Source organism: Micropterus dolomieu, linkage group LG22 (assembly GCF_021292245.1).
Source record: "Micropterus dolomieu isolate WLL.071019.BEF.003 ecotype Adirondacks linkage group LG22, ASM2129224v1, whole genome shotgun sequence".
Classification (NCBI taxonomy): domain Eukaryota; kingdom Metazoa; phylum Chordata; class Actinopteri; order Centrarchiformes; family Centrarchidae; genus Micropterus; species Micropterus dolomieu.
The window spans coordinates 4,906,714-4,925,722 of NC_060171.1; the positions used below are offsets into that span (position 1 = coordinate 4,906,714).

General features: G+C 40.5%; 1 protein-coding gene across 1 annotated transcript; it reads left to right on the forward strand.

The window, feature by feature from the left end:
* The first annotated feature begins 2,049 nt into the window (after positions 1 to 2,049).
* Positions 2,050 to 17,900, forward strand: drd4a (dopamine receptor D4a). Its single transcript, XM_046037111.1, has 4 exons — positions 2,050 to 2,292; positions 8,966 to 9,078; positions 13,062 to 13,639; positions 17,407 to 17,900. Exons 1-4 carry the CDS (start codon positions 2,050 to 2,052, stop codon positions 17,622 to 17,624), a joined length of 1,152 nt encoding a protein of 383 aa, XP_045893067.1. The 3' UTR covers positions 17,625 to 17,900.
* Positions 17,901 to 19,009: the final 1,109 nt, after the last annotated feature.

The window sequence follows — 19,009 nt, forward strand, 5'->3', positions numbered from 1 at the left end:
CTCACTAGATATCACCACCACAACAACCACTCAACAACCCCCCTAACGAGGTATCAACACCACAGCAACCACTCAGCAACCACCCTAACGAGGTATCAACACCACAACACCCACTCAACAACCACCCTAACGAGGTATCAACAACACAACAACCACTCAACAACCACCCTAACGAGGTTTCAACACCACAACAACCACTCAACAACCACCCTAACGAGGTATCAACACCACAACAACCACTCAACAACCACCCTAACGAGGTATCAACAACACAACAACCACTCAACAACCACCCGAACGAGTTATCAACACCACAACAACCACTCAACAACCACCCGAACGAGGTATCAACATCACAACACCCACTCAACAACCACCCTAACGAGGTATCAACACCACAACAACCACTCAACAACCACCCTAACGAGGTATCAACAACACAACACCCACTCAACAACCACCCTAACGAGGTATCAACATCACAACAACCACTCAACAACCACCCTAACGAGGTATCAACACCACAACAACCACTCAACAACCACCCTAACGAGGTATCAACACCACAACACCCACTCAACAACCACCCTAACGAGGTATCAACACCACAACAACCACTCAACAACCACCCTAACGAGGTATCAACAACACAACAACCACTCAACAACCACCCTAACGAGGTATCAACATCAATCTTAACACTTCAGAGTTCATGTCAAGCACACTTGCAACCACTAATTACACCTTAGCAAACATTGTCCAGTCTCTTAAATAAATCCAGATGTTGACACTAAACAGCAGCAGAGGATTCCTGCAGTTTGCTGTCTGGGGGATTCCTCTTCTCTGCCTGCAGCTGTCTGCCCAGTTTGACCCATAGTCCTTCACTCGACACTGCAAAAAATATCCCACCAACACGTTTTAGCCTCCAAATCTCTCTGAGGCTTTTACTCTGAAAATTTTAGAGGGTGTAGATCCGGGATCTTGATGTTGAGCATGAATAAGAATCATGTGGTGACATAAACAAACAAAAGTGCTCTGATGCTAGCAAGTGTATTTTTGCTAACCTTCTTAATTTTAATCACCTCTATTGTTAATGATTGACTAGCCTACTACTTCATAATTCCGTAATCCATTCATCTCTCTGTTAATTTCAAAAAGTCCATTAAAATACCTTAATTAATGTGAAAGGAAATAAATTCAGAGGATTCTTGTAGTATTTGTAGCTTATATGCAGTAGTCTAAGTATAGCCTAGGCCTACATTTTTGCTGTCCATCAATTAGCCTAACTGTTAAATAAAGTTGTGGATATTTTTTGCAGCGGCCGAACCTCTCTCTCTCTTTCTCTCTCTCTCTCTCTCACACACACACACACACACACACACAGATGAACAGACAGACTAACAGACAGATGGACAATCTCCTGCTAGAGCTCAAGGACTGAAGGACATCGTAAAGCGCAGCTGATAAGCAGCTTTAATCGGCTAATTTGGCCCCGGTGGCCTTTAACAGGCTGCAGGTGAACTCACCGAAGCTGCATCCCCCGCAGATCGACGCACTTATACCGCTGTCAGACCGCAGAGACTAGTCGCCACTCAAAAACCTGACTTGTTACCTGAGGAGACATGTATTTCCTCCTAAGTTTTCTAATGATTTCAGGATTTTAATGCGCTTTTGGTCAACTACGTACGCCTGATAGGCTATTTCTGAGTTTTGTCATCTTCACGACACAAAATGTTCTTTCTTAAGAAGAAGACACGGAACTTTATCCGCATCTATTTTATAATTATGAGTTAACTGTAAATTTCTGTTTTATTTTGTAAATAAGACCAAACTTCCCCGGGTTCCAATCTGTTTTACGCGGTGTATTTTGCGTAAAGTGTGCGCCGGAGCGCTTTGGAGCTCCACAGTAGAGTCTGGCCTAGAGTCGTCTCCATGACACAATGATGAGATTACAGTTCGGAGACCAGATTCCTGCCCGGCCTTCATGAGAGCCCGCTGGCCGCGCTGCTGCGGCTCGGACCGGGACGGAGCGGAGGAGCCGCGGCGGACATGGCGGACAACCTGAGCGCTGCGGCCGCGGCGCCGGAGGCGGCCGCGAGGGGACACAACGTGCCGGCCCTGCTGTTCGGGGTGCTGCTGATCGTAGTGATCATCTGCGGGAACATGTTAGTGTGTCTGAGCGTGTTCACCGAGAAGGCACTGAAGACCACCACCAACTACTTCATCGTAAGTCTGGCGGTGGCGGATCTGATGCTGGCTGTGCTCGTGCTGCCGCTCTTCGTCTACTCCGAGGTAAGCACCTGAACCGTCTGTGGTTTGACTACAGATGAGATAATTTAGTGCACTTTAGATGTTTACCCCACAGCTGCATCCAGACCAGGGGGCCCCCGACTCTTTCAGGGGCCACACAGAGCTGCATGACTTCAGAGTCCAGGTGCGGGTCTGTCGGGTCTCTGCACAGCAGGTGTTATGGATTCATTGGAACATTTTCCTTTCAAACCTGTTTTTAAGAGCCGACCTCTTAACGGAACTTCTCACCATTTAACAAAAAGCCCTTAAACACAAAAATAAACTTTAATTTAGCCATGAAAACGCAGCAAACACCTTAATTTAGATTAAGGTGGTAGACATCCATTCATTTGGAACAGCAATAACCAAGCCCCTTAAAAACACGTTTAAAAGTAAAATTAACAAGTTAAGTATGCTAGAATCAAATGGGTGCTTCCTTTTTTCTTAAGCTACAGGACACCAAGACATAATTTTCATTAAGGAGTTATTAATGTAGGCTAATAGATGCAGAACTAAACCTCTTAAAAACACCTCAATTGCCAGAGCCCTCAATCATCAAATTAAATCAGTGTCAAGGGGTACATGATGCTTTCCTCTTAATTACTATATTAGTCATCTGCTGCGAACATGTTTTCTGTCTTTTACACTCTAAATGCAGCAACACCAGCTCAATCGATTAATTAATGGATCGATTGTGTCTATTGGGTGTTTAAATTGATTATATGCTTGGGGTTAAAAGGGTTTTTAATAATTAAAAACCTCTTAAAATGAACCACAAAGCATGACATTCAAATATAAATGGTGACATTGATTAAAAATGAAGGTAGGGATGGCTGTCATGTCATTTAATCATGACTTGGTAAGATGTTTTTATACCATGAAGATCCCTAAAACCACACAAATAAATTATTATCACTCCTTCCAATATCATAATGTATTAATATGTCCATCAATTTTCCCCCTGATCCCATTAAAAGTACCTTAATTACATTGTTATTGTATTGTGTGGGTAAATTAATGGGCTTCAGTTTCATCGTGCTCATAAAACAGGAAGAAACAACAGGAATTTTTACACTAGATATTTGTTTGTTCTCATCATTCAGATCTTTATCGTCCCACAAGAGGAATTTCTTTTGCTGTAAGGCAAACATAAATGCAATAAAAAGATAGTAAAAGACATGAAAAGGGCTGAGAAAAACAGCAACAATAAGAACAGGGATATCAGAAAAGCTTTTATTCCACACGGGATCAATGAAAAAGTGAACCGGATGCACCAAATAGTAAGAAACCTTCATCTCTTAAATTCCTTAAAGGGACGATGGTCCACATTTACTGTGTCTTAATAAAAGTGTGATTAAACATTAACAAACATGAAACAGGAATATACAAATAAAATATATAGATAAAATGAATTGCATTGTGGTAACATGTAGTAGGCCTAATAACACAGTAAGGCATTAAAAAGTTAATTCAAAATATACTTTAAATACCAAAAATAAAAGTATTCAAGAGGTCAAATGGCATTTTGGATTATAATTATTGATGCATTAATGTGTTGGTAAAGGTGGAGTTAATGTTAATTACTGTATTAATACATTGTAATTTATTTGTTGATTATATTTTATATTTCTAATCTGATTTTGCAAAGTAACTAAAGTCAACTGATAAATGCAGTGGAGTAAGAAGCACAATATTTTTTTCTGGAGTAAGAAGTATAGGAGAAAATGGAAATATTCAGATGAAGTAATAAAGTGACACCTGCTGATCACAAAATACAGACAAAACATGGCTCATAATTTGTGGGTTTCTCACATGTTGTGGAGCGAGTGATGAGAAGGGAGAGAGTTTTTAGAGAGCAAAATAACCTCTTGGAAATATACCGCTGAAACAATCCTGCACTGTGCTGAGATTTAATACCTCTGGAAGGGTTTTTTGTGTTGTTATTATTGTTTTTTAATAATATTTGTGTTAGTATTTTTCATAATACACAGAAATACAGAAATAGACAGAAAGCAGAGTTGAAAAAGAAGAGAAACAAAAAAACAAACCAGGCGTATTCAAAGAAAATATTGAATTTCACAACACATCTTAGCACAAGGCCCTGTGATGGACTGGCGACCTGTCCAAGGTGTACCCCGCCTTTCGCCCAATGTAAGCTGGGATTGGCTCCAGCCCCCCGTGAGCCTGTACGCAGGATAAACGGTTGACGATGAATGGATGGATGGATCTTAGCACAAATACTCCAAGAGAGAGGTCGACGGCACATTCTGTTGCTGGTCAGGTGCAGTGTCATATCGAGCAAGATGATCCAAAAATGGCTGCCATATACCAGAAAATGTATTAAGACTGTGCATCATGATGAATTGAACCTTTTCCAAATGTAATTTACCAGGTCTTAATGTGTAGTATCTGACTTACAGAGTCATAAAAGTAGTACTTTGAGTTGAAACACAAAAACCCAAACAGTGCAATCTCTGGATCGGGTATCAACTTCAGTTTTGACTTTTAATTTGTCTTGAAGCCAGGTAAAAACACAGAACACACACAGGCACACAGACTAAGGTAGATAAAAGATAATACATCAAGTGACAACAAGGAACCCAGAGTAGGTTTGTTATTCTGAAGGAAGAGCAATCGTTTTACTTGTAACTGGATTTTTTTCTTAGTTTAAAAAAGTGTTATTTTATTATGTTACAGACTTCATGGCAAATTTGTTCTTTTTAAGATAGTCAAGAACTAGACAGCTTTGCGCAATTGGTGAATTTAGACGTCTGTCTGAAGTGTGAGAGTCAAAGTCTGTCTTTGTGAAACTGTCTACTGGTGTTTGGGCTTCTTCTCTCTCTATTCATGATGTTCTCACTGAAGTTATAAGCAGATATAAAGACATTTGTTTTAATAATGTACATCACTTTAAGCAATTGCTTGTATGTTATATAATCACAACTACGTCTACTCTTGTAACCTTAATTTCTTGGTTGGTAGTGTTCTCCTGTCCTATGGGCCTGTGGCTAATAAGCGGCTACACTTTCTTCTTGTATAATCTGCTTTAATTCAACACCAAGATGGCATAACTGTACACACACAACTTCACGCTGTTGTTGCACGTCTCTCTCTCTCTGTGTCTACAACACACTGTCCCCTCAGAAACAATGGCAGGTAGGAACCAAAATTAGTTTGCTCTGAGCCAAGTTGGAATGAAATGGCAACTTGAATGTTACACAAATTATAAATACAGTAATAAATACAGTAAAATATACAATAATAAATTAATTAATAATAGTATAATTAACAGTTAAGTGCGACAAATGATAATGAAATGATTACTAATAATAAACTTAATTACTTAATTACTCCCACTAAAACATACATCTTACCACAGTATACTGTACAGTTTTATACGCAACATATATTAGGATGATAAACTTAAAAAAGTAACCCAAAAATATAATGTGTATGGACTAAGGTTACACTATGTTGACAGTCGTTATATACCATCACGGGAGGAGTTAAAGTTGTTGACAAATACATTTACAGTATAAACACTCAAAAAGGCCTTATATCTGGTTATAAGCCATTTATTAAACATTTATTTTCTATTTCTAAATGCTAAATTGGGGGGTTCAAACTATCACATCTGTACAAAACCTGCTGCAAGTTGAACTTTTTCAGCTGCCACAGGAAATATAAACATTGTAATATTTGTACTCGTTCCATTTCTTAGCCTCCCAAAGTCTCTTGCTTCAAAAATGAATTAATGGCACATTTCCTTTGTCTTTATAACTGGGTTTCCTTGAAAAATGAAGATTTATTTGAAGTGTTGCATTCATGATTTATAATAGATTATACAAACATGCAGAATTTAGGTTTGCCTGGAAAAAGCTGTTACAAAATGCTTTTTAATAGATTTTTAAATGCATAAAATCTGATCACAGAAAAGTAACAAAACTAATCAGTGACGTCTGGGAGGTTTTTGGTGAAAGTGACAGCAAGTATGAGCTCACAGCATAATCAATAAATAAAACAGATGAGAATTAATAAAGTAGAACAACAAAATCTCAAAGTATTTTTTACTTTACTTCTGACCTTCAAGGGTCGAGACCTAGAAAGTGAATAGTTCACCATGGACCAAAATCTGATGCTCAAATGTTGCTTGGATCTTGACTGACAGCGAGATTGACCATGTGCAAGCCTCACTTATTGCCATTTATAGCTTGTTACACCTGAATATAAAGCAGAGTCTCATCACAAGTTGCACATCTATAAATTCTGAGTGGAATTCAGATTAAAATTTTGGAGGCTTGAAAGAGTAAAATTACAAAATTTCACGTGAAAAATGAAGCAAAGATTAGAGAAACTTGTTTTCGTCTTATTTCTTGACAAAAACAAAATCACAAATCTGGCAACCCAAGAAGATTCCTCTCGTGACCTCCAGTAGTTTCAGTACATTTACTCAAGTACTCTACTTAAGTACAATTTTGAGCTACTTGTACTTTATTTACATACTTTTATGCTACTTTATACTTATTCAGATGATTTATAAAAAATAGAAATCAACTAATACTTTATGATGTAATATTATGGATTGAACTACCCAGCAGATAAAGTAATTAAAATTAGCTCCACCTTCTCCAGTTGCAGTATTAGTGATGCTTACACATTATTGCGTCACTTATTATATATAATACAGTAAAAATGTTTTTCTTTCCTGAAATGAGCTATTTTGCATAATCAAGGACATTTTGATGTTAATACTTATGTACTAAGTAAGATTTTAATTGCAGGACTTTTACATATAACAGCGTACACTGTGGTTTTGCTACTTATACTTAATTAAAAGCTCTGAATATTTATTTGAAACACTGGTTTAAAGGATCAGTTCAATGTTTTTACAGCCAAGACCTCATCAACATACAGTCTTAACACAACCTCAGTAGCAGCTGCAGTTTGTAGAAACCAGCTCAAACGTATCAGATGAAACAATCTCATCTCAAGGTCTGCCTACCCATTTGCCCTGGAGCTTTCGACCACATCACATAGTCTTCATCAGCAGACTGAGACGAGTGTCTTGGTAATTGCAAACTATTTCATCGCCTCCAGAGCTTCTTACCCGCGTTGGCTTAAAAGTTGAGTTTGACAGTTCATTGTTGACCTGTTGGAAACAACCATCTCATTGAAGGTCCACTTTCCTCACTTGTTCTGGAGCTTTTGACTTTATCACACAGTCTTCATCAGCAGATGCCAAGATCGACCTATAGGTCGGCGTAGAAGACAAGTAGTGCTCAGAAAAATGGAAAGTTTGAACGCTGCTGATGAAGATCATGTTTTTATTAATGAATTTTATATATCTATTAATGTTTACATTGGAGTGTTTATGCTCCTGTTTGCGGTCCTACAGGGAACCAACATGTTAGTAAGATCCGGGTTTTAAAATCACGGAACTGTCCCTTTAACCGTCAGCTCTGAACTCTTGCTGACCTTCTGCTGATGCTCCGCCCCCCTGACTCCTCACTTTTTTGATCTTTTGTTTAACTAACTGAATACAAAACAATCTTTCCCAGCTATCCCAATCTATCAGTCTTTGTCTGTCAGAGCTCAGAGAACAAAGCTCAATACAGTGCGTACTGTACATCCCTCCAGACGTTGGCTCAGGGGTCAGAGGTCAGCCGAGGGGCCCCGCAGGAACAAAGGATTTTAAGAAAACAATCAAAATGAGTCCGTCAGTAGTGTTTATTTTGTCCTTGCTGTGTTTCGTCTTCTTTGAGTGTATATTTATCCATTCATCATATTTTGCTGTTTCCTCCTTACCGTCAACCTTTGTTGCGTTTTGTAATCTGAACTGTTTTTGCTTTCAACGTCTCAACAAACATTTGACCACTGAAACTAGTTGCTGATCAGCTGATTCATGTTTCACCCTCAGGGTCCTTCTTCAGACCTCTGTACTCTGGTGGAAAAAGTATCATCAAGTAAAGTAATAATACCACAATTTAAAATTACTCCACTATAAGTGAATTAATGGACGTATTAAAGGCTTTGCAGCTCTGTGGGTGAATTAATAAATTCTGCAATAAATCATTTAAGAGCTTTTTATAGAGGTTATCTTTTTATATATATATATATATCTCTGTGTTTTCAGATTTTCCCTCTTGCATTCATGTATTTATTTATTTTATATTTTTATTATGTCTAATGTACGGTATGTATATTTCATGTATGCTTTGTTCATTTGTACCTTATTTTTTCTTACTGAATGTTGTTTTATACATTTTTTCTAAATAAATTACTTAAGTAAAAGTACAGAACAATTTTCAGCAAAATGTATTTTAAGTATGAAAAGTAAAAGCACCCAAGCAAAAAATTGTTATTATATAGTATGTCATTGCAGTAATTGTTCCTGGTGCGTTAAAGGATGATTCATTTAAATCACTTTACACTGTTCGGTACTTTATTCTATAAAAATGTGCCTTATTTTATAAGGTGATCTTAAATATTTATCTAAAAAACAGACAGAATTGTCAGTCAAATAAATGTAGTGGAGTAGAAGTATAATTTAAATAGTACTTCAAGTACTTCAGAGTCACATGATGTATATTTGTTATGTCTATGTGTGTACAGTACATACAGTTGAATGCTAATGTTGAATATGAGTGAACATACTGAGCATGTGTTTGTGTTTCAGTTCCAGGACGGCATGTGGACACTCAACACCACCATCTGTGACTGTTTGATGACCATGGACGTGATGCTGTGCACCGCGTCCATCTTCAACCTCTGCGCCATCAGCATCGACAGGTCAGTACTCACCTGTACAGGTGCACACAACAGATAGACTACACTGCAAGTAAACTGTAGGTTAGTCTATGTGAAAATATGAATGTTGAAATCATTAGTTGTATGTAACTGCGTATTTGTAAAGCGCATTTCTTGTCTTTTCGACCACTCTAAGCGCTTTTACACTACATGGTATTCACCATTCACACACTGAGCCTTAGTGCTCAAACAGAAACTAACATTCAGCCACATTCATAAACTGGTGGAACTGTCACCAGGGGCAATTCAGGGTTCAGTATCTTGCCCAAGGACTTTCCGATTTCCGGGCAACCTGAGCCACATGTTTGACCCAAGCGGCAACATGGGGCTGAAAAATTAAGCCAAAACCTGCAGTTCATCAAATGGTTGCTCGAGGCCAGCTCCAAAAGTGAGTCAAAACCCAAAGACACCCATGTTAAAATGCAATTTTACAGTGGAAATAAAGTAGAAAGAGAAAATAAAGTACATCTTCTTCTTCTTCTTGAGAACTATACAGGGGTGGAATTTTATAAAACTCACGCCTGGATGAAAAGTAAGAGGATCACCAAAGTTATCACAATTCATCCCAAGAGGAACAAAAGGATTTCTTATAGCAAGCCATCCAACATTTTACCCAAAAGCACAAATTACAACCTGATGGTGGCGCTAGAGGAAAAGTCAGGGAATCACAAAGTCAACAGGATTCATTATTTGGGGATTTCCAATGTCTGTACAAGGCAAAGAGGTAAAATGGCCGACCACATCCCTAGCGCCATGCAGCTAGCATGGCTAAAATGAAGATATGTACTTGGGATTTAAATTTTATCACTTACTCACACACTGATGTATGATTAGCAGTTGGCATCAATGCAAGATTGTGGTGTGTAGTGTAAAGGGTTTCGAGTGGTCAGAAGCACTCCAGTCCATCTACATGCAGACGATTGCAGCAACCTTAAAACCCCTGCAGGAATATCAGAGGAAATTGTGCAGTAGATTAAAAGGAAGAGGTCAAAGTTCAGTCGTAACTCACAGAATTCGTGTAATAACCAGCGCTTTAATCAGCCTCAGGTCAGGGTCATCCAGCAACATGCAGCTGATTAATCAAACCATAACCCTGGGGTGTCTGTCAAAGACACGGAGAACACCTCGCTGAGATTTTCAGCTCTCCATCTGAAGGTCATCAGGGTCAGACAGTCACAACACAGTCCACTCTGATGTGGAAATATGACAATGACCTTTTGTCTGTTTCCTGTAAAAGCTCCAAAAGAAATAAAATCAGAGCGGGCCAAACAATTTTTAGCCCCCAAATGAAGCATGCGTCTGCGGTGATGAACTGTCAGCATCGCTCTGCGTTCGTTAGTGAGACTCAATGAGATTATCTGATCTCTCGGCTGATGTTGAAAGATGAAACTCTAAAAGCTAAAAAGCGGGACTGCTCCTCAAATCTGACATTGTAACTCCAGAAAATATGATTACATTAGAGACTGATGGATGCAGTGAAGCTAATGAAGACTGATGGTGATGATCTGAAGCTTTTTGAAGGAGGAGGCAGCGGTTAAAGGTTTAACTGTGTGACAGAGTCTAAATAATTCAACAGACTGGGCAGGAAACAGATCCTGAAGGTCTGCAGAGACTTCATCTGCTGCTGCTATCCACAGGGTGAAGGGGAAAAAACTTCTGGTCTCTTTGGAGGTTCGATGGTTATATCAAACGGACTGATGACCTGCTGTCATTCATGGATGGATGACTGAACGGGACCAGGGGCCCCTGATCCAAAGGGCCTCTGAATGATGCCGGTTAATGATATTTCTTGTAGGAAGGTGATCATTCTTTTATCCTCCTGATCAAAGTACTTTGAAGGAATATTTGAGGAAATACGAATATCCGCCTTCTTGCAGAGAGTTAGATGAGTAGATTGATGCCACCCTTGTCTGTCCATTACATATGAAGCAGCTGGCTGCCTGTAGCAGCTTAACATAAAGACTGGAAACAGGGGGAAATAGCTGGTCACAGGACTTTTGTCTTTTTACTTCATCTGCATCAGATGTTTAAACAGAACTTGGAAAAACTGTTATTAAATACTATTTTACAAACATAACTGAAATGAAAATGGAGTATTTTTATTATTATAATCATTGTTGTTATTATGTAACATACAAGATGGAAAGATTTGACAGGGAAGAAAGGAAAAACAGGCGATGATCATCAGGCTGACATGTCACTGTCTGTAATGCAGAAGAGCCCTGTGTCAGTTTGGAACAAAGTTTAACTAAATCATTTTTTTATTTTTCCAATAGAAACTTAATACTATAATAAATATTTGCTCTGGGTGGCACGGTGGTACAGTGGTTAGCACTGTCGCCTCACAGCAAGAAGGTTGTGGGTTCAAACCCCGGTTGCCCCGGCCTTTCTGTGTGGATTTTGCATGTTCTCCCCCTGTCTGCGTGGGTTCTCTACGGGTGCTCCGGCTTCCTCCCCCCATCCAAAGACATGGACTAGGTTAGTTGGTGACCCTAAATTGCCCTTAGGTGTGAGTGTGAGCGTGAGTGGTTGTTTCTCTATGTGTGGCCCTGCGATGGACTGGCGACCTGTCCAGGGCGTTCCCCGCCTTTTGCCCGATGTCAGCTGGGATTGGCTCCAGCCCCCCTGCGACCCTGTACGCAGGATAAGCGGTTGACGATGGATGGATGGAAAATTTTGCTCTTTGTTGTGTATCAGGGCTTTCAGTCCATCCATTCAACACTCAATCAGAGACAGACATCTCGACAAAGACTGACATAAAATCTGATGTGAACTTTCATGATCCTCAGATGATGAACTCCAAGGGTGTAACTTTCAAATCCTATTTTTGTCCCCCTCACTTTTAGTTTCAGGTTTATATTAATAATAAAGGCCCTCTAAGCATTGTTTTCTCACCATCCAGCCATCAACATCCAGACGAAAGAAGATTGGACATGATAAAAATGTTTCTACACTCATCTGAGCTGCATTCAGTTATTACAACCTCTCAGCAATAAGCTTAACGAGCAGTAGTGAGTGCTTAATGGGCTTTTTTGAGATTAACCTCTCAGGTGATATACATATTGCTCAAACTACTGATTAAGGTCAGGCTTTATGCAGCCTTGTTTTTCAGGTCAATATTTTCCTAAACAGACCCTAGAACTGAAAATCAGAATCAGAATATTTTATTGATCCCTGAGGGGAAATTCTTTGTAACAGATACTCGGCAAAGCTTAAAAGGAATAGAAATAAGAAAAATCTATATAATATATAAATATCGAATATAGTAATAAAGTACTATACAGTATTAACAGAGTTTTAATGATAAATAGTTTAATAATAATGAGTGCTGGTTGTGATGAGGTGGAACGGATTAAAAATCCTGAGTAACCCAAATAATGAAGATACAAATGCAACAGTGTGTACCAGAAGAAAATAAACTAAACATTATGATTGGTGTATTAACAATGCAAAGGTTAAACATGTTATACTACCATTATTTAAATAAATGTATATACACCTACGCCCTTTATGAACCCTTATGATTTGTGTCCTTGTGAAATTTCCAATAAAAAACTAGCATGAAGGTTGTCCTGAAATGTCCTTGTCATATTCCTGCTCCCCAAAGGAAAAACACTTCAGATCTTTCCTTTTAGCACCAACTTCAGTACAAACGTGTTTAGCTCCTCTAGTGGCAAGACCGTAAGAATCGCTAAATCATCAGGATGTTATTTGTTGATATTGTCGCTGTAATGAACAGGACATCCTCTAGGAGACACGTGTAGATCGTACTTATTTCTAAAGAACAAATTTAAAAATCTGAGATTTTTCCTAAGAAAGCGCCATCAACTCTAACATGACAAACATTAGAAATTAATCTCACGTATAAATTTTTCCTTGAATAGCCTGGCAGCTCTCAGCTTGTTCAGGCGGTCAGTGATTTAATTTCAGGTGCAGCGGATTCTAAAATTTCTCACTTGTTGCAGGTTCATCGCCGTGTTAATCCCTCTCAACTACAACAGGAAACACGTGGACCTGCGCCAGACAGTGCTACTGTCAGCCACCTGGCTCCTGGCCATGGCCGTAGCCTCACCCGTCATGTTCATCAATAATGTGCCAGGCCGCGACCCCAGCGAGTGTAAACTAGAGAATGACGACTACGTCCTGTACTCGTCCGTTTGCTCCTTCTTCATCCCCTGTCCTATCATGCTGCTGCTGTATTGTGGCATGTTCCGTGGCCTGCGGCGCTGGGAGGAGGCGCGTAAAGCTAAGCTGAAGAACAGCATCCAGGCCTGTCGCAAGCTGCAGGAGGCCGCCGCTGCGCTGCCACCACTGGCCTCACTGCCACCGCCGCTGCCGCCCATCATAGAGAGGGAGCTGATCGATAATGATGAGCCATCCACCTTGCCATCCCCAGACCGGCCCTTCCACTCGCCAGAGTACAAAGACGGCCCTGTACGGACGGTCAGCTTCGCAGAGATCAAGTTCGATCCTCATAGGAGGAAGACAGCCAAGATCAACAGCCGGGAGAGGAAGGCCATGAAGGTGCTTCCTGTCGTTGTGGGTGAGTTTACTTCCTGGTAGTTACATCACAACCACTCAAGGCTGGATAACCAACAAACTGAGTAATTTCACACAGATTAAGTACATTCAATAAAACTTTATTTATTTTGTGCCAATTCATAACAGAAGATATCTCATTGGACGAGAGAGCACAAAACTACAGGAGAGGGAAGAAGTCAAGTTAGCAACATGCATTAATGGCCTAAGGATGCGTACAGATGGAGAGGAGAAGAGAGGAAGTCAGTGCATCATGGGAAGTCTCCCGGCAGTCGAGGCCTTTTGCAGCATAATTAAGGGATACCTAACTATAAGCAAATAGGCAAGTCTGAAGCCTAATCTTAAATATAGAGATGTCGTCTGCCTCTTAAACCCAAACTGGGACCTGGTTCATAGCTGAACGCTCTGGCTCCTAGTCTACTTTTGGAGACTCTAGGAACCACAAGTAACCCTGCATTCTGGGAGCGCAGATGGTGCCTGACCATTAACAGCTTTGTAGGAGAGCAGAAGGATTTTAAATTCTATTCAGGATTTTACAGGAAGCCAATGCAGAGAAGGTAAAACAGGAGAAACATGATCTCTTTTCCTGGTTCCTGTCAGAACCACGTGCTGCAGCATTCTGGATCAGCTGAAGAGTCTCAATGGACTTATTCATCAGCCTGGTTTGATCACTACAAATAACTGGGTATCATCAGCATAACAATGATTTTTTATGGTGTTTCCTGATAATATCGCCAAAGGAAGCATATTCGTATACGGCATATATATACTGTATAGATATGTTTGGTCCAAGCACAGAATTTTGTGGAACTCCATGACTAACTTTTGTGTGCGTGGAGGATTCATTGTTAACATGTACAAACTGAGATCGATCTGATATGTAGGACTTAAACCAGCTTAGTGCTGTTCCTTTAATGCCACTTAAATGTTCGACTCTCTGTAATAGGATATGATAGCCATTGGTGTTGAATGCAGCACTAAGATCTAAAAAGAAAGTACAGACACAAGTCCTTTGTCTGATGAAATTAGAAGATAATTTGTAATTTTCACCAGTTTGTCTCTGTGCTATAATGCACTCTAAATCTAAGCTATTTAAAAAGTCACACAACTGACCAGAGACTGCTTTCTCAAGGATCTTAAACCCCTGGATCAAGAGTGGGATTTTTAAATAGAAGTTTAATTACAGCTACTTTATAGGACAGTAGTACATAGCCTGTTAGTTAAGAAATATTGATTATGTCTAGTAAATAAGTGCTAACTAAGGGTAAAAGTTCTCTAAGCAGCCGAGTAGGGATGTCTGGGTAGAATGCCATAGAGCTAACCATCCTTATTTTTATTATTTTCTTTTTTGGAGGGCCAAGAGAATCGAGTGTCATTCGCAGTGAGCCTGCAGCACTGTAAACTAGATGATGAATTTGGGAGGGATTGAAGTTAGCATAGGAATCTTCTGTTCTATTAACACATGATATAAAATTAAATGCCCATGGAATTCCTTCCACCTTAAATTTAGCTGCAGCGCTATCAGATTGACATCTAGTGTAGGAATATTTGCCTAATGGTGTGTAGTTCAGCAATAGGAATTCAAAAGTTATTAAATAGTGTTTAGATAAAAAAGGATTCTCTGGAAAGACTATTAAATGTTCAATTTAAATGCCATTTGCCAGAACAAGGTCGAGGGTGTGGTTAAAACAGTGAGTGTGTTTATGAACGTTCTGATAGAAGCCAATCGAATCTTATAGAGAGATAAACGCAGTACTAAAGCTATCATTGTCAGTAGTCACATGAATTTTAATATCCTCTTCAGTAATTACTTTATCTGGTTTAAGGATTAAACTTGATACAAACCCAGAAAATGTACCAGGAGTGTGGTACGCTGTAACAAATAGAATTGGCTCTAGTGTTTTCCAGGTTACATGTGAAAGATTGCCAGCAGATGTGGTGGACATTTTGTCCGATTCTAAAATTAGTTGGGGGCAACCAATTCAGGTTTAAAGTCAGGTTTAATCTGTTTATTATCTGTCCAGCTTAACACACTCTGGACAAGGGTGTCGGCTGAACTCACAGATACGAAAATGATACCAACCCACCTTCCAACTCCTGGTAAAACAGCAAATAAGGCGACCCCCCAAAATGTGAAATTATCAAAGAGGCATTAGTAACTGTAATGTAATAGCTGAATCCCTTACACAACTGTTACTGAACAAAGTGACTTGTCAGACAGAGTCAGTAAGTAATTCGTTCACAGCCCAACACTGATTATAAGGCCAACGTGTTATAGCTTGTAACTTTTATCAGAAAGAACGTGGAACCTGGAAGTCCACAAGCTTGTTTTTTATTTTACAAGTGCTGCTTAAGATTTGACTGTCTACTGTGTTTGACCTCCAGAGAAACAAAGAGGGCCTGAAAAGCCAACAGCAACATGTTTGGTGACACATGTCACAAACATTATTTAGGTAAAAAGTAATCCATCTATCAGCCTCATACACTTACATGAATAGCGTTATAATGGGCACATGAACGCCTCACCGCCACTTCTGATGTCTGTTCCGAGGCTCCAGGTACCTGAACGCCACACCTCCACCTCTGATGTCTGTTCAGAGGCACTAACACAACAGTTAGAAAAGGTCAGCCTATTATTAGCAGCAAGTGTTGGTCCTAATGAGCAGAAGTGCTTCTCTTTAGCACACAGCAGCTAATCCTGCAGCTTCTTAATCTGAAATCCAATTATTACGTAAACTTGGTCAGACACGATTTTCAGTGTGCAGTGCTACTTGCTACATTACAAGGTGGCTACTCTGTTGGGTGGCTGGTAGGTATGTTTTTAGGTTGGTAGTTAGATAAATAGGTCAGTTGGTTGGAAGATAGGTGAGTTTGGTAAGTAAAGTAGTTCGTAGGTAAGCGGGTGAAGCTCTGCTTCATTAGCTAATCTGACTACACAGGTGTCAACCTGAAGGTAATTTACCAGCTGTAAATTTGTACATTGTTAGGTATGTTTTTAGGTATTTAGAAAAGTTGGTAGGTTTGTAAAATATGTAAGTAATTTGGTAGGTGTAAGTGCAACATCACAAGACTAACTAGTCAAACTGTGTACACAGAAGAAGGCCAGTTGGGCATCTTGCAGCCTTTTATTTCACAAAGCACTCACCAAGGTTCGGCATCCTCTTGCTTGGTCATTCTCTTTTTTAGTTGTTAGCTATCTCCATCAATATCCTCTTCACCTCTGCCATTAGCTAATGCATCCACAGAGGCTGCTGAGCCTGGTTATGTTGCCCGCTCGCCCAGCTGCAGCACAACACCGGCTCCACTCTCCACCACATGCAGCATTATGTTGCCTGAAACTTGGGTGGCAAGCCAGCCAACAAAGCTGGATAGCAATTCATGCAAGAGCACTTATTCCGGTAGAAACACAGATTTCCGAGGGTGTTATCTAGTTTGCTTACATGAATTTTAGATTTATAGCTAGCTGTTCTGTCTGTGAAACCTCTGGCTGACTTTGCTTGCTTCAACAACTTAGGTAACACAGGTAAAGATCAAGCAAGCGCAACAACACAAGGATGTGTTTAGCCTCTGTGACACTAAACACATCCTCCCCTACATCAACATCTCAGTACCGGTTGCTCAGAGATGAAACTGATATCCCTCTGATATATCTGACTGTGGATAGGAGTTTTACTCAAATGCTGATAAAAGCAAAGTAAATGTTCTTGGTGTTTCTGTCTTACTGTAGAAAAGCTTCTGATTCTTCTTCTTCTTCTTCTTCTCCTCCTGCAGGTGCCTTCCTGTTCTGCTGGACTCCCTTCTTTGTCCTTCACACGATGCGAGCTCGCTGTCAGGACTGCCATATCCCACCAGCGCTGATGAGCGTGGTGACGTGGCTCGGCTACGTCAACAGTGCGCTCAACCCCGTCATCTACACCGTCTTCAACACAGAGTTCAGGAATTTCTTCAAAAAGTTCCTGCACCGCCTCTGCTCCAAGAACGCCGGATGAGGATGCCACTGCTGCTGCTGCTTGGATGATTTTTTAAATGCGAAGAGCTGCAAGAGATGCTACTGACTGTTCATTTACTGCCTGTAGTCTTTGTATGTTGCCATCGTTTCTTTCCACTGTGAGGTTTTTATTTTTCTACATGTGACGACAGCAAAGTCTGTTTGAGCTTCATGTTTCCAGTGAAGAAGCTTCAGTCTGAGGAACAAACTGTTGAGAGGATCAGCAACACATCTACATCACACAACCGACAAGAACTGATTTTATATGTTGAAAGTCATCTTTTCAGAATAAAAGTTTTCACAAAAAAAGCTGGTTGTTAAACTTTGTTTGTGAAGTGAACTGTGGTCTGGAGCTGATTTGAGCACTTCTCCTTTGCCGAGATAATCCATCTACCTCACAGGTGTGGCATATCAAGATGCTGGTCAGACAGCATGGGTATTGCACAGGTGGGCCTTAGGCTGGCCACAATAAAAGGTCACTCGAAAATGTGATGTATTGGGTGGGTCCAGGGGGGTCCGGAAACCAGTCAGTATCTGGTGTGACCACCATTTTCCTCACGATGCCTGGGATGTTATCAGTTTCCAGGAATTGTGTACATGGGGCCGTGCATTATCATGCTGCAACATGAGGTGATGGTCGTGGATGAATGGCACAACAATGGGCCTCAGGATCTCGTCACGGCACGTGCATTCAAAATACCATTAATAAAATGCACCTGTATTCGTTGTCCATAACACACGCCTGCCCATACCATAACCCTACCGCCACCATGGGCCACTCGATCCACAAAGTTGATATCGGCAAACCGCTCACCCACACAACGCCATACACGCTGTCTGCCATCTGCCCTGTACAGTGAGAATCCATGAAGAGAACACCTCTCCAAACTGCCAGACGCCATCGAATGTGAGCATTTCCCCACTCAAGTCAGTTACAACGACGAACTGCAGTCAGGTCAAGACCCCAATGAGGGCGATGAGCATGCAGATGAGCTTCCCTGAGACGGTTCCTGACAGTTTGAGCAGAAATTATTTGGTTATGCAAGCTGACTGTTGCAGCAGTTGTCCGGGTGGCTGGTCTCAGACGATCTTTGAGGTCAAGATGCTGGATGTGGAGGTCCTGGGCTGGTGTGGTTACACGTGGTCTGTGGTTGTGAGGCCGGTTGGATGTACTGCCAGATTCTCTGAAAGGCCTTTGGATACGGCTTATGGTAGAGAAATGAACATTCAATTCACGGGCAACAGCTCTGGTGGACATTCCTGCAGTCAGCATGCCATTTTCACTCTCTCTCAAAACTTGCGACATCCGTGGCATTGTGCTGTGTGATGGAACTGCACATTTTCAAGTGGCCTTTTATTGTGACCAGCCTAAGGCCCACCTGTGCA